Source organism: Littorina saxatilis, linkage group LG12 (assembly GCF_037325665.1).
Source record: "Littorina saxatilis isolate snail1 linkage group LG12, US_GU_Lsax_2.0, whole genome shotgun sequence".
In the NCBI taxonomy this organism is placed as follows: Eukaryota; Metazoa; Mollusca; class Gastropoda; order Littorinimorpha; family Littorinidae; genus Littorina; species Littorina saxatilis.
Window position 1 is genome coordinate 45,964,799 of NC_090256.1, and position 19,070 is coordinate 45,983,868.

Below are 19,070 nucleotides of genomic sequence, written 5' to 3' on the forward strand. Positions count from 1 at the left end.
TACAGCAACAGTGTAGTACCACTTCCAGTGCAATATCTTGTACTTTAATTTTGACCATCTGTGTAACACTTTATTGACCCATGATCTGAGCTGTTCACATATATATATAGATATCGATTTTTTTTTAATCGTACATAAATAGCTAACTGAATAAGCTGGCCCGGGTTGATGGCAGCAAATTCATGCCTTCCGAGTCCGGGAAGGGGTGTTTATCGTGTTTGAGGGGGCAGTGAGAAGATCATTACTATGACTGACTGACTAATCTCGGTTTAGGTCGCAAGATCATGAATTTCAGCTCCCCCGACATGATTTCTTGGTCAAACCCTGTACTAGACAATGCGGCGATTCCTTCAAGTTTTAATCCTGAGATGTTTGGTGAGGCACTGATTGAATAACGTGCTTTGGTGAAAAGAAACCACTGAAATCACTCGAAGCGGCAGTCATTTGGCGGTACGGTGCCAATCAGACCCCGTGTGTCTGCCTGCTTGCCTGTCTTGCCTGTCTCTCTGTCTGGCTAGCTCTCCTCCTTAAAGATGTAATCGTTTGATGATTTTCATTATCTTTCAATACAAATTTTGCTTTTGTTTTCTCTTGTTAACAGCTACTAATTATTTAGAGATGACGGAGCCATTTTCTTGGCCGACAAACCCCGAAGTTTATTTGTGTCACGTCTTGGTACATGTATAAACTCCTCTCTTTTGAGAGGAAACGCTGACTGAAATTTTCTTCTCTGTCCATTGTCAATTATGATTCCATACTGGATGTTGTTTTATGCTGACCAGTTCAATGAGCGGGATTACAACAAACTACTTCAATATCTCGTAAGCTGTAAATTGTATTCAGAGAAGGCTATATATCTCACTTATTACAGTCACCATTTGTGCATAGTTTACATGTAGGGGAAGGGCTCCTAATATGGACCACTTTTTGTTTCATGCTAATAACTAGCTTGTTTTCTTGCGAAGAAGTTTCATTTTGTGTTTGGTAGTCCTTCTCTCTTAGGTTAACCGTGAGGCCTAATTAGAGTGAAATCGCTTTGATAGATATTCAGCCAAAATTAAATACAGAAAAAAATCACAAAGGGTCCATATTAGGAGCCTGGGCGCCTAATATGGGCCAGGGAAGCGGCCTTCACGAATCACTGTAAAAAGCCCCCTGTACTTCAAAATAACATGATACAACTTAGTGTACAAGTCAGACTAATTAAAATATGTTTTAGATTTATCTGTTTCGGGATGATGAGAGCATTACTTGAAGCACACAGGGAAACCAAAGAAGCTTATCAAAAACAGAGTGAAAATAGGTGAAATTATCAACTTCCACGAAAAGAAGACTTTTTGTTATATTTTTTTTTAAATCTCGAGGGCTAGTTATAGGTTATTTCCAGCAAGCTTTTTACTGAATTAATGAAAATAGCCTTTAGCTTTTATTTTCTTCGATTTGTTGAAGGTGGTCCATATTAGGGGACTCGCACATACTTCGAAATGTTGCTATTATTTTTTGTTTGCAGTAGAAACTCTGGTTCAACACTGCTAAAATGTAACAAATACGGTCTTAGCTGTCATATGTAGCAATTTTTGTGTGATAAAAGCTTTGGCTGTGGACAGAAACGAGTCCGTTTTAGGCGGCAAATTTAGAGTGAACGCTGCCAAAAGTGAAAAAAACTGGAAAAGCCTAACGGTTTTGAGATTTGTGTTTCTGCAACTGTTTTGACATGTGCAAGTTATCCAGAGAGGGTAAATACAGCGAATAAAACGTGTTTGAGCGCTCTAGCGCCGTTAGTTTGTCAGAACAGGAGGTGGTCAATATTAGGAGCCGGTCCATATTAGGAGCCCTTCCCCTACTAAATTAAATAACCAAAAGTAATCTTGTCGAATGCTTTTATCTTTCTAAAACTGTTCTCAAAGTCACAATGTTTTCGTGTACGTTAATGTGTGTGACGGGTGTGTGTGTGTGTGTGTGTGTGTGTTTTGTCCGCCGTCTGTGAGTTTGTGTGCGCGTATATATATATTATACATTATTATAGTTTACATATATATATATATATATATACATATATATATATATATATATATATATATATATATATATATGTGTGTGTGTGTGTGTGTGTGTGTGTGTGTGTGTGTGTGTGTGTGTGTGACATACAACTCATAACTTTCCTTCAATAATAAACACAAATAACAGTGGTTGCTTCTATTGCGCTGATCTTTCAAGGCAATCCACCCCGTGTTTTTCACACACACACACGCACACACACTCGCACGCACTCACGCACGTACGCAATCACACACGCAAGCACGCACGCACGATGAGAGAGAGAGAGAGAGAGCCTCGGAGAGAGAGAGAGAGAGAGAGAGAGAGAGAGAGAGAGAGAGAGAGAGACAGAGACAGAGACAGAGACAGAGACAGAGAGAGACAGGCAGACAGGCAAACAGACAAACCGACATTGTTGTTCATAACTTTATTTTATCAATCCACCTTCCTCCCATCAGCTCCGTTGTCTTCTTCTAATTCTTCATGTTTGTTTTTGCATCTATAACTGCATTGAGAAAAGAGTACATACACACGTCTTACACAGAAAAGACTTCACGAAAGAACACCAGTCAGGAAAAAGATCAACAACGCGTATTCCTGATAAAACAAAAATATTATATTTGCTGGATTATCTCTGTTGTAGGTGTTTTTGTCAACATAACACACACTTTGTACATGTAACACAGTTTCTATTTGCTTGACCGTGAAGTTAACATATTGACTTTAGAATGTATGTAGCACACCAAGTGATGAATATAACTATTTGTGTTCTTGTGGTGAGTGTTATCCATGAAAAGTAATACACTTCAATGGTGTGTGTGTGTGTGAGTGTGTGTGCGCACGCGAGTGTGTGTGTGTGTGTGTGTGTGTGTGTGTGTGTGTGTGTAAGAGGGTGTGTGTTAGTGTGTATGTGTGTTTGTTTGTTTGTGTATGTATTCATGTTTGCGTGTGTTTGTATGTATAGGTGTGTGCAAGTGTGCGTGTTTTTAAGTGCGACTGTGTGTGTGTGTGTGTGAGTGCAGCGGTAATACCATATTATTATTTTTGGATAATACAAACCAACAATACAATCAACCAACAATTCTATGTTTACAGTTAATTGTAGCAGCACTGATTTGCATTCCTTGCAAAGTAATTAATGAGTCAATAGTTTAACTTTAGCGCTTCTTCAAAAGCGTATGCTTGTAGAAAGCGTGTTCCTGACACATTCTGTTTCTGTTATCGTCTCAACCATCATCCAACACTGACTGATCACCAACATCTGCAAAAATAAAGAAACACAATTATTAGGTAAAGATGCATTTCAACAGATAAGAAATACACAAGAACTTTAACCCGATCAAATTTCTCTTCTTTCGCACATTATCATTGAACATACGATATCTTCTTTTGCACATTACAATGATGTTAGAAGTTTACAGCTTATAAATCTATCATATGTGTTTTTGATCAGTACTCTATAAGAAGGGTATTAATTTTAAAGCTTTAATTCATTAAACGTAGTTTGGATCATAACTTGACATTACATAAACAAAATTTGCAATCGCTACCGAATTTTTCCCTCGAGTACTCTCTAAATAGGAAAGAATTCAAAAGCTTTAAACGTTGCTGTTTATATTTTTTCTTCAGCGCTTGAAAAGTAAATCAAAACAAAAGTTTGAGGTTGACAACCCCCCCCCCCCCCTCTCCCCCTTCACCGCCCCCTCCATTTTTTAAAGGCATTGTTTGGGTTTATTTCATTTTTCTACTTTTCTCTTGATATATATACGTTCTTCCTTGAGGTGCTGACTTTGAAAATGCTCCTTCCTTCGTGTTTCTTTTCGTTTCAGCTATACATGTTTATAATGACCTCAGCCACTGATCTGCCGTCATAAAGACATTTCACCATCCTCTACACGTTAACAATGCCCTTCAAAAACACCGCTTTTTGTTGTTGTTGTCTGTGTTTACTCGCAAATGCACCTGACCCTAGAGCGATCGGATACTGTTCATGCTAAAGTACCCAACAATTCTAATCGCTCGTGGGCTAACCCGTGCTGAAGATGCAAGTACAGCCCCAACGAAATACGTTTTAAATCATGAAATCTTCTAACAAAGGAGAAAAAAATCCAAAGATGATTGGGGGATAATGCTGCACTTGATCATCAACACGACTCACCAAAAGCAGTCTTCTTCTTCTTCTTCAAGTTCTTCGTTCATGGGCTTAGACTCCCACATTCACTCATGTTTTTAGCACAAGTGGATTTTTACGTGTATGACCGTTTTTACCCCGCCATTCAGGCAGCATACGCCGATTTCGGGGGAGGCATGCTGGGCATTTTCGTGTTTCTATAACCCACCGAACTCTGACATGGATTACAGGATCTTTTCTGTGCGCACTTGGTCTTGTGCTTGCGTGTACACACGAAGGGGGTTAAGTCACTTGCAGGTCTGCACATAAGTTGACCTGGGAGATCGGAAAAATCTCCACTCTTAACCCACCACGCCACTGCGCCCGTCTACCAAAAGCAGTGAAGCCCTTGAAGGCATACAGAGGAGACAAGGACGTTACGAAAGGCAATGGCTGAACAAAAACATCATGGCGCGTCACACAAGGGGAGGACACTCTTGCGCAACTGATTTAGTTCTTTCCAGAGAATGCGACATTGTATAATTATACTTTTCAGAGGAGGAAAACACTAGCGGATAAATGGGCGAGGGAGGTAGTGGGGGAGAGTGAGAATGTGAACCGTAGAAACGTCCAGTACGCCGACAAATCAACAACGACAAAGCGTTAATAAATGGGCGTAAAATTGAGATTTTCAGGCGAATGTAGAAACAAAGGGAGGCTTTTGTGTGTGTGAGTGTGTGTGTGTGTGTGTGTGTGTGTGTGTGTGTGTGTGTGTGTGTGTATGTGTGTGTGTGTGTGTGTGTGTGTGTGTGTGTGTGTGTGTGTGTGTGTGTGTGAACAAAAAGTACATGTGCTCAACATGTCGGTTGGGAAAATTAACTGCTGTTGGGCAGTTTTCTTTGATTTATGACAGTGACATCTTGATTCTTGTTTTCAACTGACATTGAGTGTACCACCCGCACTTAAAAAGAAACCATACAGCTCTGAGATAGGCTACGTGCCCTGCACTTTGCATGCTTGAAATATTGATGGTCCTAGCAAGAGGAAAATCATTGTAGCATGTTGTCTCAGTGCGGTTGGAAAGCAGAGATATGAAACAATCAATTACTTTTTATTTAGATAACAAGTTTGATGAAGTTAGCGGGGAGTGGGCGATTAGGGAGATTTTAACACGTAAATTATTCAATCAGGCTGTAATTACAAACAAAAGCAGTGTGTGCCATGCTTTATGTGTATGCACGCAGAAACTTGGTGTCTCCAGCAAATGCAGGAAGCTGACGTGATTTACTGCTGATTGTTGGGCACCGCAACAGTCATTTAGTTATACATATAACAGACAGACACTGAGACGGACGGACGGACGGACGGATGGACAAACGGACGGATGGACGGACGGACGAACGGACGGACGGATCAACCAAAAGACTGACAGACAGACAACCAAATAGACAGACAGAAAAACAGTCAGACAGACACAGACACACACAGAGGTACACACACATACACACACACACACACACTCACAGAAGCACACGCGTGCGCGGCTCGTATGCTACCATGGGTCGGTCAGCCCGTCACAAGTAATTGACATAAGTAATTGACATGTCCAAACAAACCACCAGCGACTTAATTGCATGTGGATGATTAATTCTCCATGAACAGAAAAAAATGCAATGTGGTGTGCAGCGGACAGGATCACACTACAATGATACCGGCACGGTTGGCCTAGTGGTAAGGCGTCCGCCCCGTGATCGGGAGGTCGTGGGTTCGAACCCCGGCCGGGTCATACCTAAGACTTTAAAATTGGCAATCTAGTGGCTGCTCCGCCTGGCGTCTGGCATTATGGGGTTAGTGCTAGGACTGGTTGGTCCGGTGTCAGAATGATGTGACTGGGTGAGACATGAAGCCTGTGCTGCGACTTCTGTCTTGTGTGTGGCGCACGTTATATGTCAAAGCAGCACCGCCCTGATATGGCCCTTCGTGGTCGGCTGGGCGTTAAGCAAACAAACAAACAAACAAACAAACACTACATTGATACCTGTTGTGTAAAGCTCCTCCGATGAGAGGACATCCCTAGTAAAGTAGACCTTTGTTTTCCCTCGCTTTATGAAGCTGAATTATCAATACTTGTAATGGGAAGATAACTGAAACGTATGGACGTCTGGTGCTAGTTCCCATTGCATTTACCACTGTAATACTTTCACCTTGACTGACTCTGACACGTAGACCTACAGGCAAACGAAAGGACATCGAACATTCTAAGAAATAACACTCAATTCTCCTATGTGCTGCAACACTCACACACACACACATACACACACACACACACACACACACACACACACACACACACACACACACACACACACACACACACTCACACACACTCACAACTCAAAACTTTTCTACAGCGAAGATATTTCAATTGTTTGGAGGGTTGTTATTAATTCTGTTTGAAGTCCCGAATAAGCCTGAGTCGTGAGATCTAGTACACAATTAACATTTTTCTTTCATTTTTGGGAGTTCTTGTTTATGCAGTATGAAATCTAGAAAAAAAACCTTGGTGAACGACCAGGGGCGTAAGAAAATCGGTTTCGGGATTCAGGGTCGGTCGGGGAATCGGGAAAATTGATTTGTGTTTCTTGGCCTAATCTACATCCGTAAGTCCTCCACGTAACTCACCACACGATCACCGCCGCCCCTCAGCCACGCTGTTCATCTGCTTCAACCAGGGGGAGTAGAGGGATCGCTTGCCGCCCCGGCACCCCCCGTAACCGTTGCAGAACAGTCGCTTGCCTGGCACCCGCGGGGCACGCTCTTCCTCGTCGCCCGCGATTCCCAGCGCCCGAGCCATGGTGCGTGCCCGAAAGGTGCGCGCTGCCGGGCCGCCGTTGGTGACGGGGAATGCCGCGATGGAGGAGCGCTTGCCGTTGTAACAACCGAAGCTGTTGCAGAAAGGTCGCTTGACGAGGACGGGGATGAGTCGCTTGCCGTAAATTTCCTGTCGTCGGCTGCGGTCCCGGTGTCGGCCCCCGCATCCAGTGAAGCCGTTGCAGAAGACGCGTTTGGGCATCTCCTCCGCTGCCATGTTGGCGTCGTCCTCGGTGTCTTCGCTGCTGCTGTAATCGCCGTTGTTGGCGTCGTCGTTGTGCTGTTGCTGCAGCTGGAGGGCCCCTGAGTGCAGCAGCTGCAGGAGAAGGGAGGGGGGCAGGGGGTTGGGGAGGAGGTGGCGATCTGAAGAACCGCTACTCCGGCTGCTGTCGGACGCTTCGTGGCTGCGGCTCATCACCTGCCATGACATCATGGATTAATTAAGCTTAACGGTACAAGTGTTAATGATTTTGGCTCACCATCTAAGCTTTGGCCATGCTTTTATTTTTATATATATTTTTTTTTTAGTGATAATTAAGGCCATCCCTCCTTGGTCATGTACCACAAATCAACACACTGACTGCTTCCTGTGCAGAGTTTTGACGAATACATTTTGTAGATTGACACAAGTCGCTTTTACGGAATTAACTAAATACAAATTCTTAATCTGCTACAAATCTGTGTACACTACATTGGGGTGTGCACGTTAAAGATCCCACGATTGACAAAAGGGTCTTTCCTGGCAAAATTGTATAGGCATAGATAAAAATGTCCACCAAAATACCCGTGTGACTTGGAATAATAGGCCGTGAAAAGTAGGATATGCGCCGAAATGGCTGCGATCTGCTGGCCGATGTGAATGCGTGATGTATTGTGTAAAAACATTCCATCTCACACGGCATAAATAAATCCCTGCGCCTTGAATATGTGCGCGATATAAATTGCATAAAAAAAATCCCTGCGCTTAGAAGTGTACCCACGGAATACGCGCGATATAAGCCTCATATTGATTGATATTGATTGAATGCAGCCAGGCTGTTTTTTGGGGGGGTATGTGTCCACGTGGAGGGAGGCATGGCCTTTTCCATGTAAAACCCTGGCCAGATCTCAGATGGTGAGTCGCATCGGTTACGCGAGAAGAATTATTAGGGGAAGGGCCCCTAATATGGACCACTTTTTGTTTATTGCTGATAACTATATTGTTTTCGTGCAAAGAAGTTTCATTTTGTGTTTGGTAGTCCTTCTTTCTTAGGTGAACCGTTAGGCCTAATTAGAGTAAAATAGCTTTGATACACATTCAGCAAAAATTAAATACAGAAAAAATCACAAAGGGTCCATATTAGGAGCCTGGGCGCCTAATATGGACCAGTGAAGCGGCCTTCACGAATCACTGTAAAAAGCCCCCTATATTTCAAAATAACATGATACAACTTAGTGTACAAGTCAGCCTAATTAAAATATGCTCTAGATTTATCTGTTTCGGGTTGATGAGAGCATTATTTGAAGCACACCAGGAAACTAAAGAAGCTTATCAAAAACAGAGTGAAAATAAGTGAAATTATCAACTTCCACGAAAAGAAGACTTTTCGTTGCATTTTTTTTAAATCTCGAGGGCTAGTTATAGGTTATTACCAGCAAGCTTCTTAATGAATTAATGAAAATAGCCTTTAGCTTTTATTTTCTTCGATTTGTTGAAGGTGGTCCATATTAGGGGACTCGCACATACTTTGAGATTTTGCTATTATTTTTTGTTTGCAGTAGAAACTCGGGGTCAACACTGCTAAAATGTAACAAATACGGTTTTAGCTGTCATAATTATATAGCCATTTCTGTTTGATAAAAGCTTTGGCTGTAGACAGAAACGAGTCCGTTTTAGGCAGCAAATTTAGAGTGAACGCTGCCGAAAGTGAAAAAAGAGAAAAAACCTAACGGTTTTGAGATTTGTGTTTCTGCAACTGTTTTGACATATGCAAGTTATGCAAAGAGGGTGAATACAGCGAATAAAACTTTTATGAGCGCTCTAGCGCCGTTAGTTGGTGGTGGTCCATAGCCGGTCCATATTAGGAGCCCTTCCCCTATGTCTGTAACGTTAGTCATTGAGCTACATAGCAAATCAATTGAGCATGAAGCGGATGACACTCTTGAAATGCAAGACAAGTGGTAACGAGATTGAGGTACACGTCGACCTTAGTATAGGGTCTGTGACCGTTTTGTAGCATACGTTCCGTAATCTACTCTTTTCTGTTTCTTGAATTCAAGCAGATATAAAACATCAAACAAGTTGTAAAATAGGTATTCAGAGGGTTAAGGTAGCTCTTAAAGGTACTGAACTTGTCAAATCCAGGTGCACGGAGCCCCTGCGGCTTTTAGTCATACCTCAGGCAGCTATCCGTTAGAAGAACTACCAAGTTTCATTAACTTGCACCCAAAGAGTCAAGAACTGCGATTTTTTTACGAATTAATTTTGTACTCGGACCCGGCTGCTCTTGACCTATTTTTGGATCTAAATTTAGATCAGGTAGATCACCACATCATGCACAAAAAATACACGTCACGAGCAAACTATGTCAGACGTCATCATGAGTTTGTGTAAAACAAAATGGAGGCCGGAATCACTCAGTTGAATCGAACTCCGACCAAACACCACGTAATAACTAGGTTAATTTATGCACTCGCGTGAACAAGAAACTGTCGAGTTTCACAGAAGTCGTCGTTGGTTACTTTTGGGTTTGTTTTACCACCATCGGAGTATTTTTGAACTGTAAATGCACTCAGCTGCAACAAAAACGCAAAACGAAAGCTGTGAGCTGCACTGTGCCTTTAACAAACAACGAAAGAAAGACAGAGCGGATGAGGAAAGGAAGAACAAACAAACGGACAGACACACAGAATAAGACTTGGAATCAGAACTTTGCAAAAGCTAATGCTTTTAAATCAACAACGAAGAGGGTGGGGGAGGAGGGGGGGGGGGGGGGGTGTGTGAGCACATTCACAAAGACAGTCCCTGCGACTAAGCTCAGTTTAATTCAAAGCTATTCAGTCACGCGCCACAGGTATTAATGCTCATCTCACAGAATCGCAGGTAACACAACAATAAGGATGATGTCCGCTTTAGAAAACCCCGCAAAGCTCCATCGGGAAGACACCAGCTGATAACAATAGATAGTGACAATGTACAGTAAATATTTTACAACAGATGCATCAATAATGAACACGCCTATTGATGTGGTCTGATGTGTTTTGGACTACCTATTGGTAACGCACAGAGGAACAGCTCACACCTTGCAGGGTGTGTATTTTAGAGATGGCTGTTGTCGTTTTCTGACACTGGTCAAGAGTACGTTTTCCTTTAAGGTTAAATAATGAAGTCAGAAGTCAGAAGGACGTACACAAGAGTGGAGATAATGCGCGCGCGCGCGCGTGTGTGTGTGTGTGTGTGTTTGTGTGTGTGTGTGTGTGTGTGTGTGTGTGCACGTGTGTGCGTATATGTGTGAGCGCACAAGAGTGGAGATAATGCGTGTGCGTGTGTGTGCGTGTGTGTGTGTGTGTGTGTGTGAGTGTAGTGGAGATAGATTGAGAGAGAGAGAGGGGCAGACAGACGAACAGGCAGGGAGGTTGACAGGCAGACAGACAGACAGACGGACGGACGGACAGACAGACGGACAGACAAACATAGAGCTGTGTCACTGTCCTTTCAACCGATATTTGGTGTAATTAACACTGTGTTTCCATCATGAGGTAAATTGTATTTGAATGAGTTCCTACCTCAAGTGAGTCGTTCATCTTTTGTTCTGTAAAGTACCTAATATAAATAATGAAGTACTTTTAAATCTGTCGGATGCGTGTAAAATAAAACATCAAAGGAGGTAGTTATAAGTTCTAATGAGAGAGAGAGAAAGAGAGAGAGAGAGAGAGAGACAGAGACAGAGACAGAGAGAGAGAGAGACAGAGAGAGAGAGAGACATAAAGAGATAGATAGAGAGAGAGACATAGAGGAGAGACATAGAGAGAGAGAGAGAGAGAGAGAGAGAGAGAGAGAGAGAGAGAGAGAGAGAGAGAGAGAGAGAGAGAGAGAGAGAGAGAGAGAGAGAGAGAGAGCATAGATACAAGACAAAATTGATCCCGAAGTTGACTCCGCAAAGAATTCGCAAAGTCTTCTTACCGATATTCAGTGCTAAAGCTTTTTTGCAGCGAGCTTGGTGAAGTAGTCGCTTCGCCAAATTTATATTAGCCCAGTGCCTGGCCTGAATTTCAGTTTTATTCCATTGCTCACCTAATCACTGAGCCCCTACTCTCGTTTTAGTACCGTTTGGCCAGAGAAATGCAACTGTGTATAACCAAGAACCTGTCAGGTTAGCCAAGACACACGAGTTGTACAGAAAAGTTATGTACGTGGGACACACGCGATGGTAAATACTAACACGGTTAGCGAGTCATGCGATAGAACCGCTCTTCTCCGAGCTGGCCAAATAAAAACCTCGAAAAAAATGTCTTCATCCTGGGGTATTTCTGCTGCACAGTTCCTCGACTAAACTTGCAAAATCACCCAGACTATTGCAGTTATTTCCTACTTTCGCACGACTAACCTCCCTTCTCCCCCGACGCACCCCCTCCCCCCAATGACGTCATACGGCCTCTACGCCCACGCATACTCCCTTCCCCTTCGACAATCATTTCTCTCAAATCATCCCGACTTGAGAAAAATATTGTTGGCAAACGTTAATTCACATTACGTTGAAAAATTGCTGAGTAATGACAACATCATCACAAAAATATCGTCTGGGGCGGCCAGACGTCATTTTCATGTATGACTAATCGTGCAACTTCGTCAACTATGATTCATGCGAGATTTATTTTTGAAGTGAATGTTTGTACACATAGACATACTTATTTCTAGAAATCTCCGTCTCTGGTTTCCTAAAATAGACCAGGATCACAGCAGATACCCTCTCTCTCCCTCTCTCTCTCTCTCTCTCTCTATCTCTCTCTCTCTCTCCTTCTCTCTCTCTCTCTCCTTCTCTCTCTCTCTCTCCTCTCTCTCTCTCTCTCTCTCTCTCTGTGTGTGTGTGTTTCCGTCTCTATTTTCTCTCTCTGTCGCTGTCACTCTCTGTGTCTGTCTCGTTCTCTTTCTTTCCCTCACTTTTTTGTTTGACAACTTGCTCAGTCGTGCTTCAGTACTAACGGTCACCACCCTTCCCGTGAACCCCATAACACTCTTCTTCTTCTCTTTTCTACTTCATATCTCGATTATTACTTTAGTAGCATAAGTAAGTTAATTTCTTCGTTTCATAAGATAAAACGATGAATGATTGATGCACACTGAGTTGTCAACCACACCTACAAAAATCACATTTAGGTCTAGAAATAAAAATTCCCGACAGCGCCGTTGCTAATGCAATTGCAAAAACACATTGTTAAACTGATCGTGATGGAATTTTCGACGAAGCATGCGGTTAGGAAACTTGATTCGCCTTCTTCGGTGAAAATGTTAAAGACTTTTGTGTCGATTCTAGACATTCCGTGTCTTCTCCGTAAAACGATGAGTTAAGGCAGTTAAGACATAATATAGCGGTCTTCGACGCATATGCGACGTACACGTGGTTGCAGCATGTATACTAGTTGTCATCAATATGATAGACTCGCAATCAATTATTGGTGTGTAATTGCTCCACATCTCTCCCCCTCCCCCTTCCCCCCTCCTTCCTTTCTTTCGCTCGCTAGATCGCCGTGGCTCGCGGATCTATAAAGTTCAAACGAGAAAACCTGTTATTAATCATCGGTTAAAGTATAGCTGCATTAAAAAAATAAACCTTAATTAAAGAGGTTGAATAACTTAGGCCATCGATAGAGTTGTTAATCGTACACGATCATGGAAGCGAAGCAGTTCAAGTGACATATCCTGCTGAAGTTTAATTGGCGAGGAAACACATATGAAATAAAGGACAAAATGGGGACAAAGACAAATACCAACCGACATACAAGAAAAGGCAGGTAGGCAGGCAGGGAGAGAGGGAACTCGAACTCGAACTCGAAAACTTTATTACCGAGGGATGATAGCAGGGAGGGAGAGAGGGAAGCAGGGTGGCAGGTTGAGGCAGGGTGGAAGGAAAGAAGGAAGGAAGGGAAGGATGAATGAAGGAAGGTAGGAAAGAAGGAAGAAAGGAAGGAAGGAAGGAAGAAAGGAAGGAAAGAGGGAGAGGAAGGTAGGGAGGGAAGAACGAAGGAACAAACGAAGGGGAAGGAGAGAGGACGGGAGGAAAATAGGGAGGAAAGAAGGAGGAGATGGAAGGAGGAATGAATTAATAAAGGCAGAAAGGAAGGGAGGAAGGAAGGAAGGAAGGGAAGAAGGAAGGAAGTAGGTAGGAAGGAAGGGAGGAAGGAAGGAAGTAGGTAGGAAGGAAGGGAGGAAGGAAGGAAGGAAGGAAGGGAAGAAGGAAGGAAGTAGGTAGGAAGGAAGGGAGGAAGGAAGGAAGGAAGGTGGTGGTGGGTTCAAGTGCTAGTCTTTCGGATGAGACGAAAAACCGAGGTCCCTTCGTGTACACTACATTGGGGTGTGCACGTTAAAGATCCCACGATTGACAAAAGGGTCTTTCCTGGCAAAATTGTATTGGCATAGATAAAAACGTCCACCAAATACCCGTTTGACTTGGAATAATAGGCCGTGAAAGGTGAATGTTCGCCTAATAGGCTTGAAGTTTGCTGGTCGATGTGAATGCGTTATATATTGTGTGTAAAAAATGTCTGTTTGTCTGTCTGTCTGTAAAAAATTCCATTTCAAACGGCAGAAATTAATATGTAAAGCGCGGAGAGCACAGTTGTGGTTCGCGCTATATAAGCTCCCCATAATAATAATAATAATAATAAGAAGGAAGGAAGTAGGTAGGAAGGAAGCATACAATCAGGCAAGAAAGAATGCAAGCAAGCAAGCGATGGAGGAACAAAGGAAGGATCATAACAGACATAAACAAAGAACTGTTACTCACCTCTGCGATAATCTGTTCTTCGGCTTCGGCGGCGACCTGAGCAAGAAGAGGCAGCAGGAGACAGTATAGCACGTGACCTCGCGAGACCATGACGACGGATGGACTGACCAATCACCTGCTTCTTCAAATGTCAATTCGACCCTGTTGGCAGCCGGAAGGAGACGGAAGTAGAGGACGATTTTAAAATGCTGATATGGGAGACAGCAGACGTAAGTTTTCGCGCTTCTTCGAGCTTGGACGGGTTATGGCTTTTCGTCTTGCACCTTTTGGTTCCCTTGTGGTTTCTGAAAAGAGAGGAAATGACACCCTCGTTGGTGATCATCCAGACTTCAGCAAAATGTTTGTGAGAGTAGGTTAATAATGTATAAGATGAATCTCATGAAGACAATGCCTGACGGGGTAGGGATGGGGTGAATGGCCAAAGAGAGAAAGAAATATATGGCAAAGAAGGGGGGGGGGGGGGTAGAGGTGGCGAGGGAGAGAAAGGTTGAACATCAGAAGCTTCGTGCTTCCTCCATATACTCTTCCACCTCCGCCCAGCCCCCCCCCCCCCCCACCCCTCACCTAGCCTCATCAGAATCCCCTCACTCCAATTAAAAACAAGTCGCGTAAGGCGAAATTACTACATTTAGTCAAGTAGCTGTCGAACTCACAGAATGAAACTGAACGCACTGCATTTTTTCACAATGACCGTAGTCCGCCGCTTGTGCATAACGGAGTGAAACTGACGAGCCTGTTCAGCGCGGTAGTGGTTTCGCTGTGCTGCATAGCACGCTTTTCTGTACGTCTCTTCGTTTTAACTTTCTGAGCGTGTTTTTAATCCAAACATATCATATCTATATGTTTTTGGAATCAGGAACCGACAAGGAATAAGATGAAATTGTTTTTAAATCGATTTCGGAAATTTAATTTTGATCATAATTTTTATATTTTTAATTTTCAGAGCTTGTTTTTAATCCAAATATAACATATTTATATGTTTTTGGAATCAGGAAATGATGTAGAATAAGATGAACGTAAATTGGGATCGTTTTATATTAAAACAAAAATTATTACAATTTTCAGATTTTTAATGACCAAACTCACTCATTAGTTTTTAAGCCACCAAGCTGAAATGCAATACCGAAGTCCGGCCTTCGTCGAAGATTGCTTTACAAAAATTTCAATCAATTTGATTGAAAAATGATGGTGTGACAGTGCCGCCTCAACTTTTACAAAAGCCGGATATGACGTCATCAAAAGTATTTATCGAAAAAAAGAAAAAATATCCGGGGATATCATTCCCAGGAACTCTCATGTCAAATTTCATAAAGATCGGTCCAGTAGTTTGGTCTGAATCGCTCTACACACACACACGCACAGACACACACAGACACACAGACACACATACACCACGACCCTCGTCTCGATTCCCCCTCTATGTTAAAACATTTAGTCAAAACTTGACTAAATGTAAAAACCAAGTCGCGCCGTGAGGCGATATTACTACATTTAGTCAAGCTGTCGAACTCACAGAGAGAAACTGAACGCACTGCATTTTTTCACCCAGAATGTATAGCATCGTCAGTTCCCCGCACGTGTAATGCGCAGTGAAATTGACAAGTCAGTCAGTATAGCGTAGTAGCGGTTGCGTTTAGAAGGATAGCGCGCTTTTCTGTAGATATATTCTTTTTAACTTTCTGAGCTTGTTTTTAATCCAAACATAACATATCCATATGTTTTTGCAATAAGAAAACGACAAGGAATAAGATAAAATTGTGTTTAAATCGATTTCGGAAATTTAATTTCAATCATAGTTTTCCTAGTTTTAATTTTCAGAGCTTGTTTTTAATCCGAATATAACATATTTATATGTTTTTGGAATCAGAAAATGATGAAAAATAAGATGACATTATTTTTGGATCGTTTCATGAAAAAATAGTTTTAATTACAATTTTCAGATTGTTAATGACCAAACTCATTAATCAACTTTTAAGCCTCCAAGCTGAAATGCAATACCAAAGTCCGGCCTTCGTCGAAGATTGCTTGACCAACATTTCAATCTATTTTATTGAAAAATGAGGGTGTGACAGTGCCGCCTCAACTTTTACAAAATGCCGGATATAACGTCATCAAAACCGGCACGGTCGGCCTAGTGGTAAGGCGTCCGCCCCGTGATCGGGAGGTCGTGGGTTTGAACCCCGGCCGGGTCATACCTAAGACTTTAAAATTGGCAATCTAGTGGCTGCTCCGCCTGGCGTCTGGCATTATGGGGTTAGTGCTAGGACTGGTTAGTCCGGTGTCAGAATAATGTGACTGGGTGAGACATGAAGCCTGTGCTGCGACTTCTGTCTTGTGTGTGGCGCACATTATATGTCAAAGCAGCACCGCCCTGATATGGCCCTTCGTGGTCGGCTGGGCAATAAGCAAAGAAACAAACAAACAAACAAACGTCATCAAAGACATTTATCGAAAAAATGAAAAAATTTGTCCGGGGATATCATACCCAGGAATTCTCACCCCCCCCCCCCCCCCCCCCCCGCGGGTTAGGGTGAAGAATTTACCCGATGCTCCCCAGCATGTCGTAAGAGGCGACTAACGGATTCTGTTTCTCCTTTTACCCTTGTCAAGTGTTTCTTGTATAGAATATAGTCAATGTTTGTAAAGATTTTAGTCAAGCAATATGTAAGAAATGTTAAGTCCTTTGTACTGGAAACTTGCGTTCTCCCAGGAAGGTAATATATTGTACTACGTTGCAAGCCCCAGGAGCAATTTTTTTTGTATTAGTGCTTTTGTGAACAAGAAACAATTAACAAGTGGCTCTATCCCATCCCCCCCCCCCCCTTTCCCCGTCGCGATATATTAACCTTCGTGGCTGAAAACGACGTTAAACACCAAATAAAGAAAAAAAGGAATTCTCATGTTAACTTTCATGAAGATCGGTTCAGTAGTTTTCTCTGAATCGCTCTACACACACACACACACACACATACACATACACACACACACACACACACACACGCACACACACACACACACACACACACACACACACACACACACACACACGCACATACACACATACACCACGACCCTCGTCTCGATTCCCCGTCTATGTTAAAACATTTAGTCAAAACTTGACTAAATGTAACATTGGAACTCTACAGACAACATTCAACCCAAAGGTATCTTCACAGAGACATTTGCTTTACAACTTTTGTGTACACACATCTGGCGCGATCTGTCTTTTAACCTTAAATTCTGAACATCTGGAACACCTACGCGCGGACTCCTTTTTTTATTTTATTTTTTATACAAGTGTGTGTGTTAAAATCATGGATTTGCCCTAGAGATTGATTCCTGGTGCTTGTTTTGTCCACAGATGTCAAACGCGACTTTGCCTGCCGTTCCAGCTTTCAAACACTGCTCGTCGTCCGATAGTATCTGTGTGACTTTCAATGTCAAAAGGACGATCAGTGTTCCCCCCCCCAAAAAAAAAGATTGCGTCCGGAACTCGATAAGGACACTTCTGTGATCATGGCTGACAGAGGAACCGCTTTTGTGGGAGGCCTTTCTGTTGAGCAGATAGAAACCGTGCAAGAAGACAAAAAGCGTGAAGCGAGACGGTGGGCAGGGGCAAATGTTTGCTACTGTTGTGTCAACACGGCTCTTTGGCCGCAGGTCAACATTTGGTGAAGAAGATCAATTGAGTGATCTGGGAGAGCCTCCAGAATGTCCCCCGAAGAGATCAAGAGACTTCAAGACTGTCGGGGTTTTGTGTCTGGCTGGTCCACTTTGCGGACGAAAAAAAACAGAGAGAAAAAAAAACCCACAGCGAAGGTTTTGGTTTGTTTGTCGGTTTGACAAGGTTTTGTTTGTTTGTTTGTTGGCATGACTCGCTTTGTTCTGTTTTTGTTTTTCACTTATCTCAAGTGAGGCTTGCTTTCATTCCCAGTGTCTGTAATTATATTATGTCAATGCGCCACGTCGTGTTGTTGGATCGTTTATGCCTGATAACTTGATTTGCTATTTTTATCATCTCCTTCTTCTTGCTCTGTTTCCAAATCTTTGTATTCACGTGAATTCTGATTTGGTTTTCAATGTATTTTATTTCATTGTGGAATTGCGCCTCATTTTCTGCTGTTTCACGCTCGATGACTGAATACATTCATTTTCACACCGTTACAAAGCTTGTGATGACACAATATTGATTGCTTTTTGATCTGTGGCTGAGCCGTTCTTTTACTGTCAATCTTTGATTGTCCATACCTAGAATCATTTTGACAGAACGCTTCAATTAAAACTGTTGCCTCATGTCCAGCCCTACACATTGCATGAGCTTGTTACGACACCTTGTTTGCACTTTTTCGGTTATTTTATGCAAAGTGGTAAACAATTGGCCCAAGATGTTACGATGACATCTTGTGAATAAAAAAATGTGTTTTTGTTGTCACCTTGTACCAGCCCTGTTAACTTTGACAGGCAAACAAAGTTATACATGACATAGACGGAGCTAGAGCCTGTCCTTAATCGGGCGAAGTCGACTTTCTTTCTGTCTTTATTTGGTGTTTAACGTCGTTTTCAACCGTTCAAGGTTATATCGCGACGGAGGGAAGGGGGGTGATGGGATAGAGCCACTTGTCAATTGTTTCTTGTTCACAAAAGCACTAATCAAAAATTTGCTCCAGGGGCTTGCAACGTAGTACAATATATTACCTTACTGGGAGAATGCAAGTTTCCAGTACGAAGTCGACAACGCGACGTTTACTTCGCGAAGCTGGCCAAACGAAGCTGTAGCACTAAGTTTTCGGTAAAACAAAAACTTCGCAAAGTTTTCGCGAAGTCGACTTCGGGTTCAATTAGGGACCGCCTTGAGCCTCCTATTCGTATACATGTAATTCCAAGAACACAAGTAAAAAACATGGATACAGAAAAGGACCTCAGTCCATCAACCAACCCATTCGAGTTTTATCTGCCAGTGCAAGCAATGTCTAAATTAGCAGGCATGTATGTTTGCGTCTTTGTCTGTGTTAAATGTTTTAGACGTGTTGCTTTCATTGCTTTATTTTAACAGTACTATGCAATACTAA

The 19,070-nt window shown here is 42.5% G+C and overlaps 1 protein-coding gene across 2 annotated transcripts in view; it reads right to left on the reverse strand.

Moving 5' to 3' along the window:
- Window positions 1–2,449: 2,449 nt before the first annotated feature.
- LOC138982065 (conoCAP-like) overlaps window positions 2,450–19,070 on the reverse strand; it is a 79,399-nt gene continuing 62,778 nt past the window's right edge. For both annotated transcript variants that reach the window (XM_070355289.1, XM_070355287.1), the window contains exons 2-4: window positions 14,002–14,285; window positions 6,830–7,436; window positions 2,450–3,298 (exon numbers count right to left, since the gene is read on the reverse strand). In XM_070355289.1, the coding sequence (XP_070211390.1) occupies window positions 6,837–7,436; window positions 14,002–14,091 (690 nt within the window). In that variant the 5' untranslated portion in view covers window positions 14,092–14,285 and the 3' untranslated portion in view covers window positions 2,450–3,298; window positions 6,830–6,836. The remainder of the gene's footprint in view (window positions 3,299–6,829; window positions 7,437–14,001; window positions 14,286–19,070) is intronic.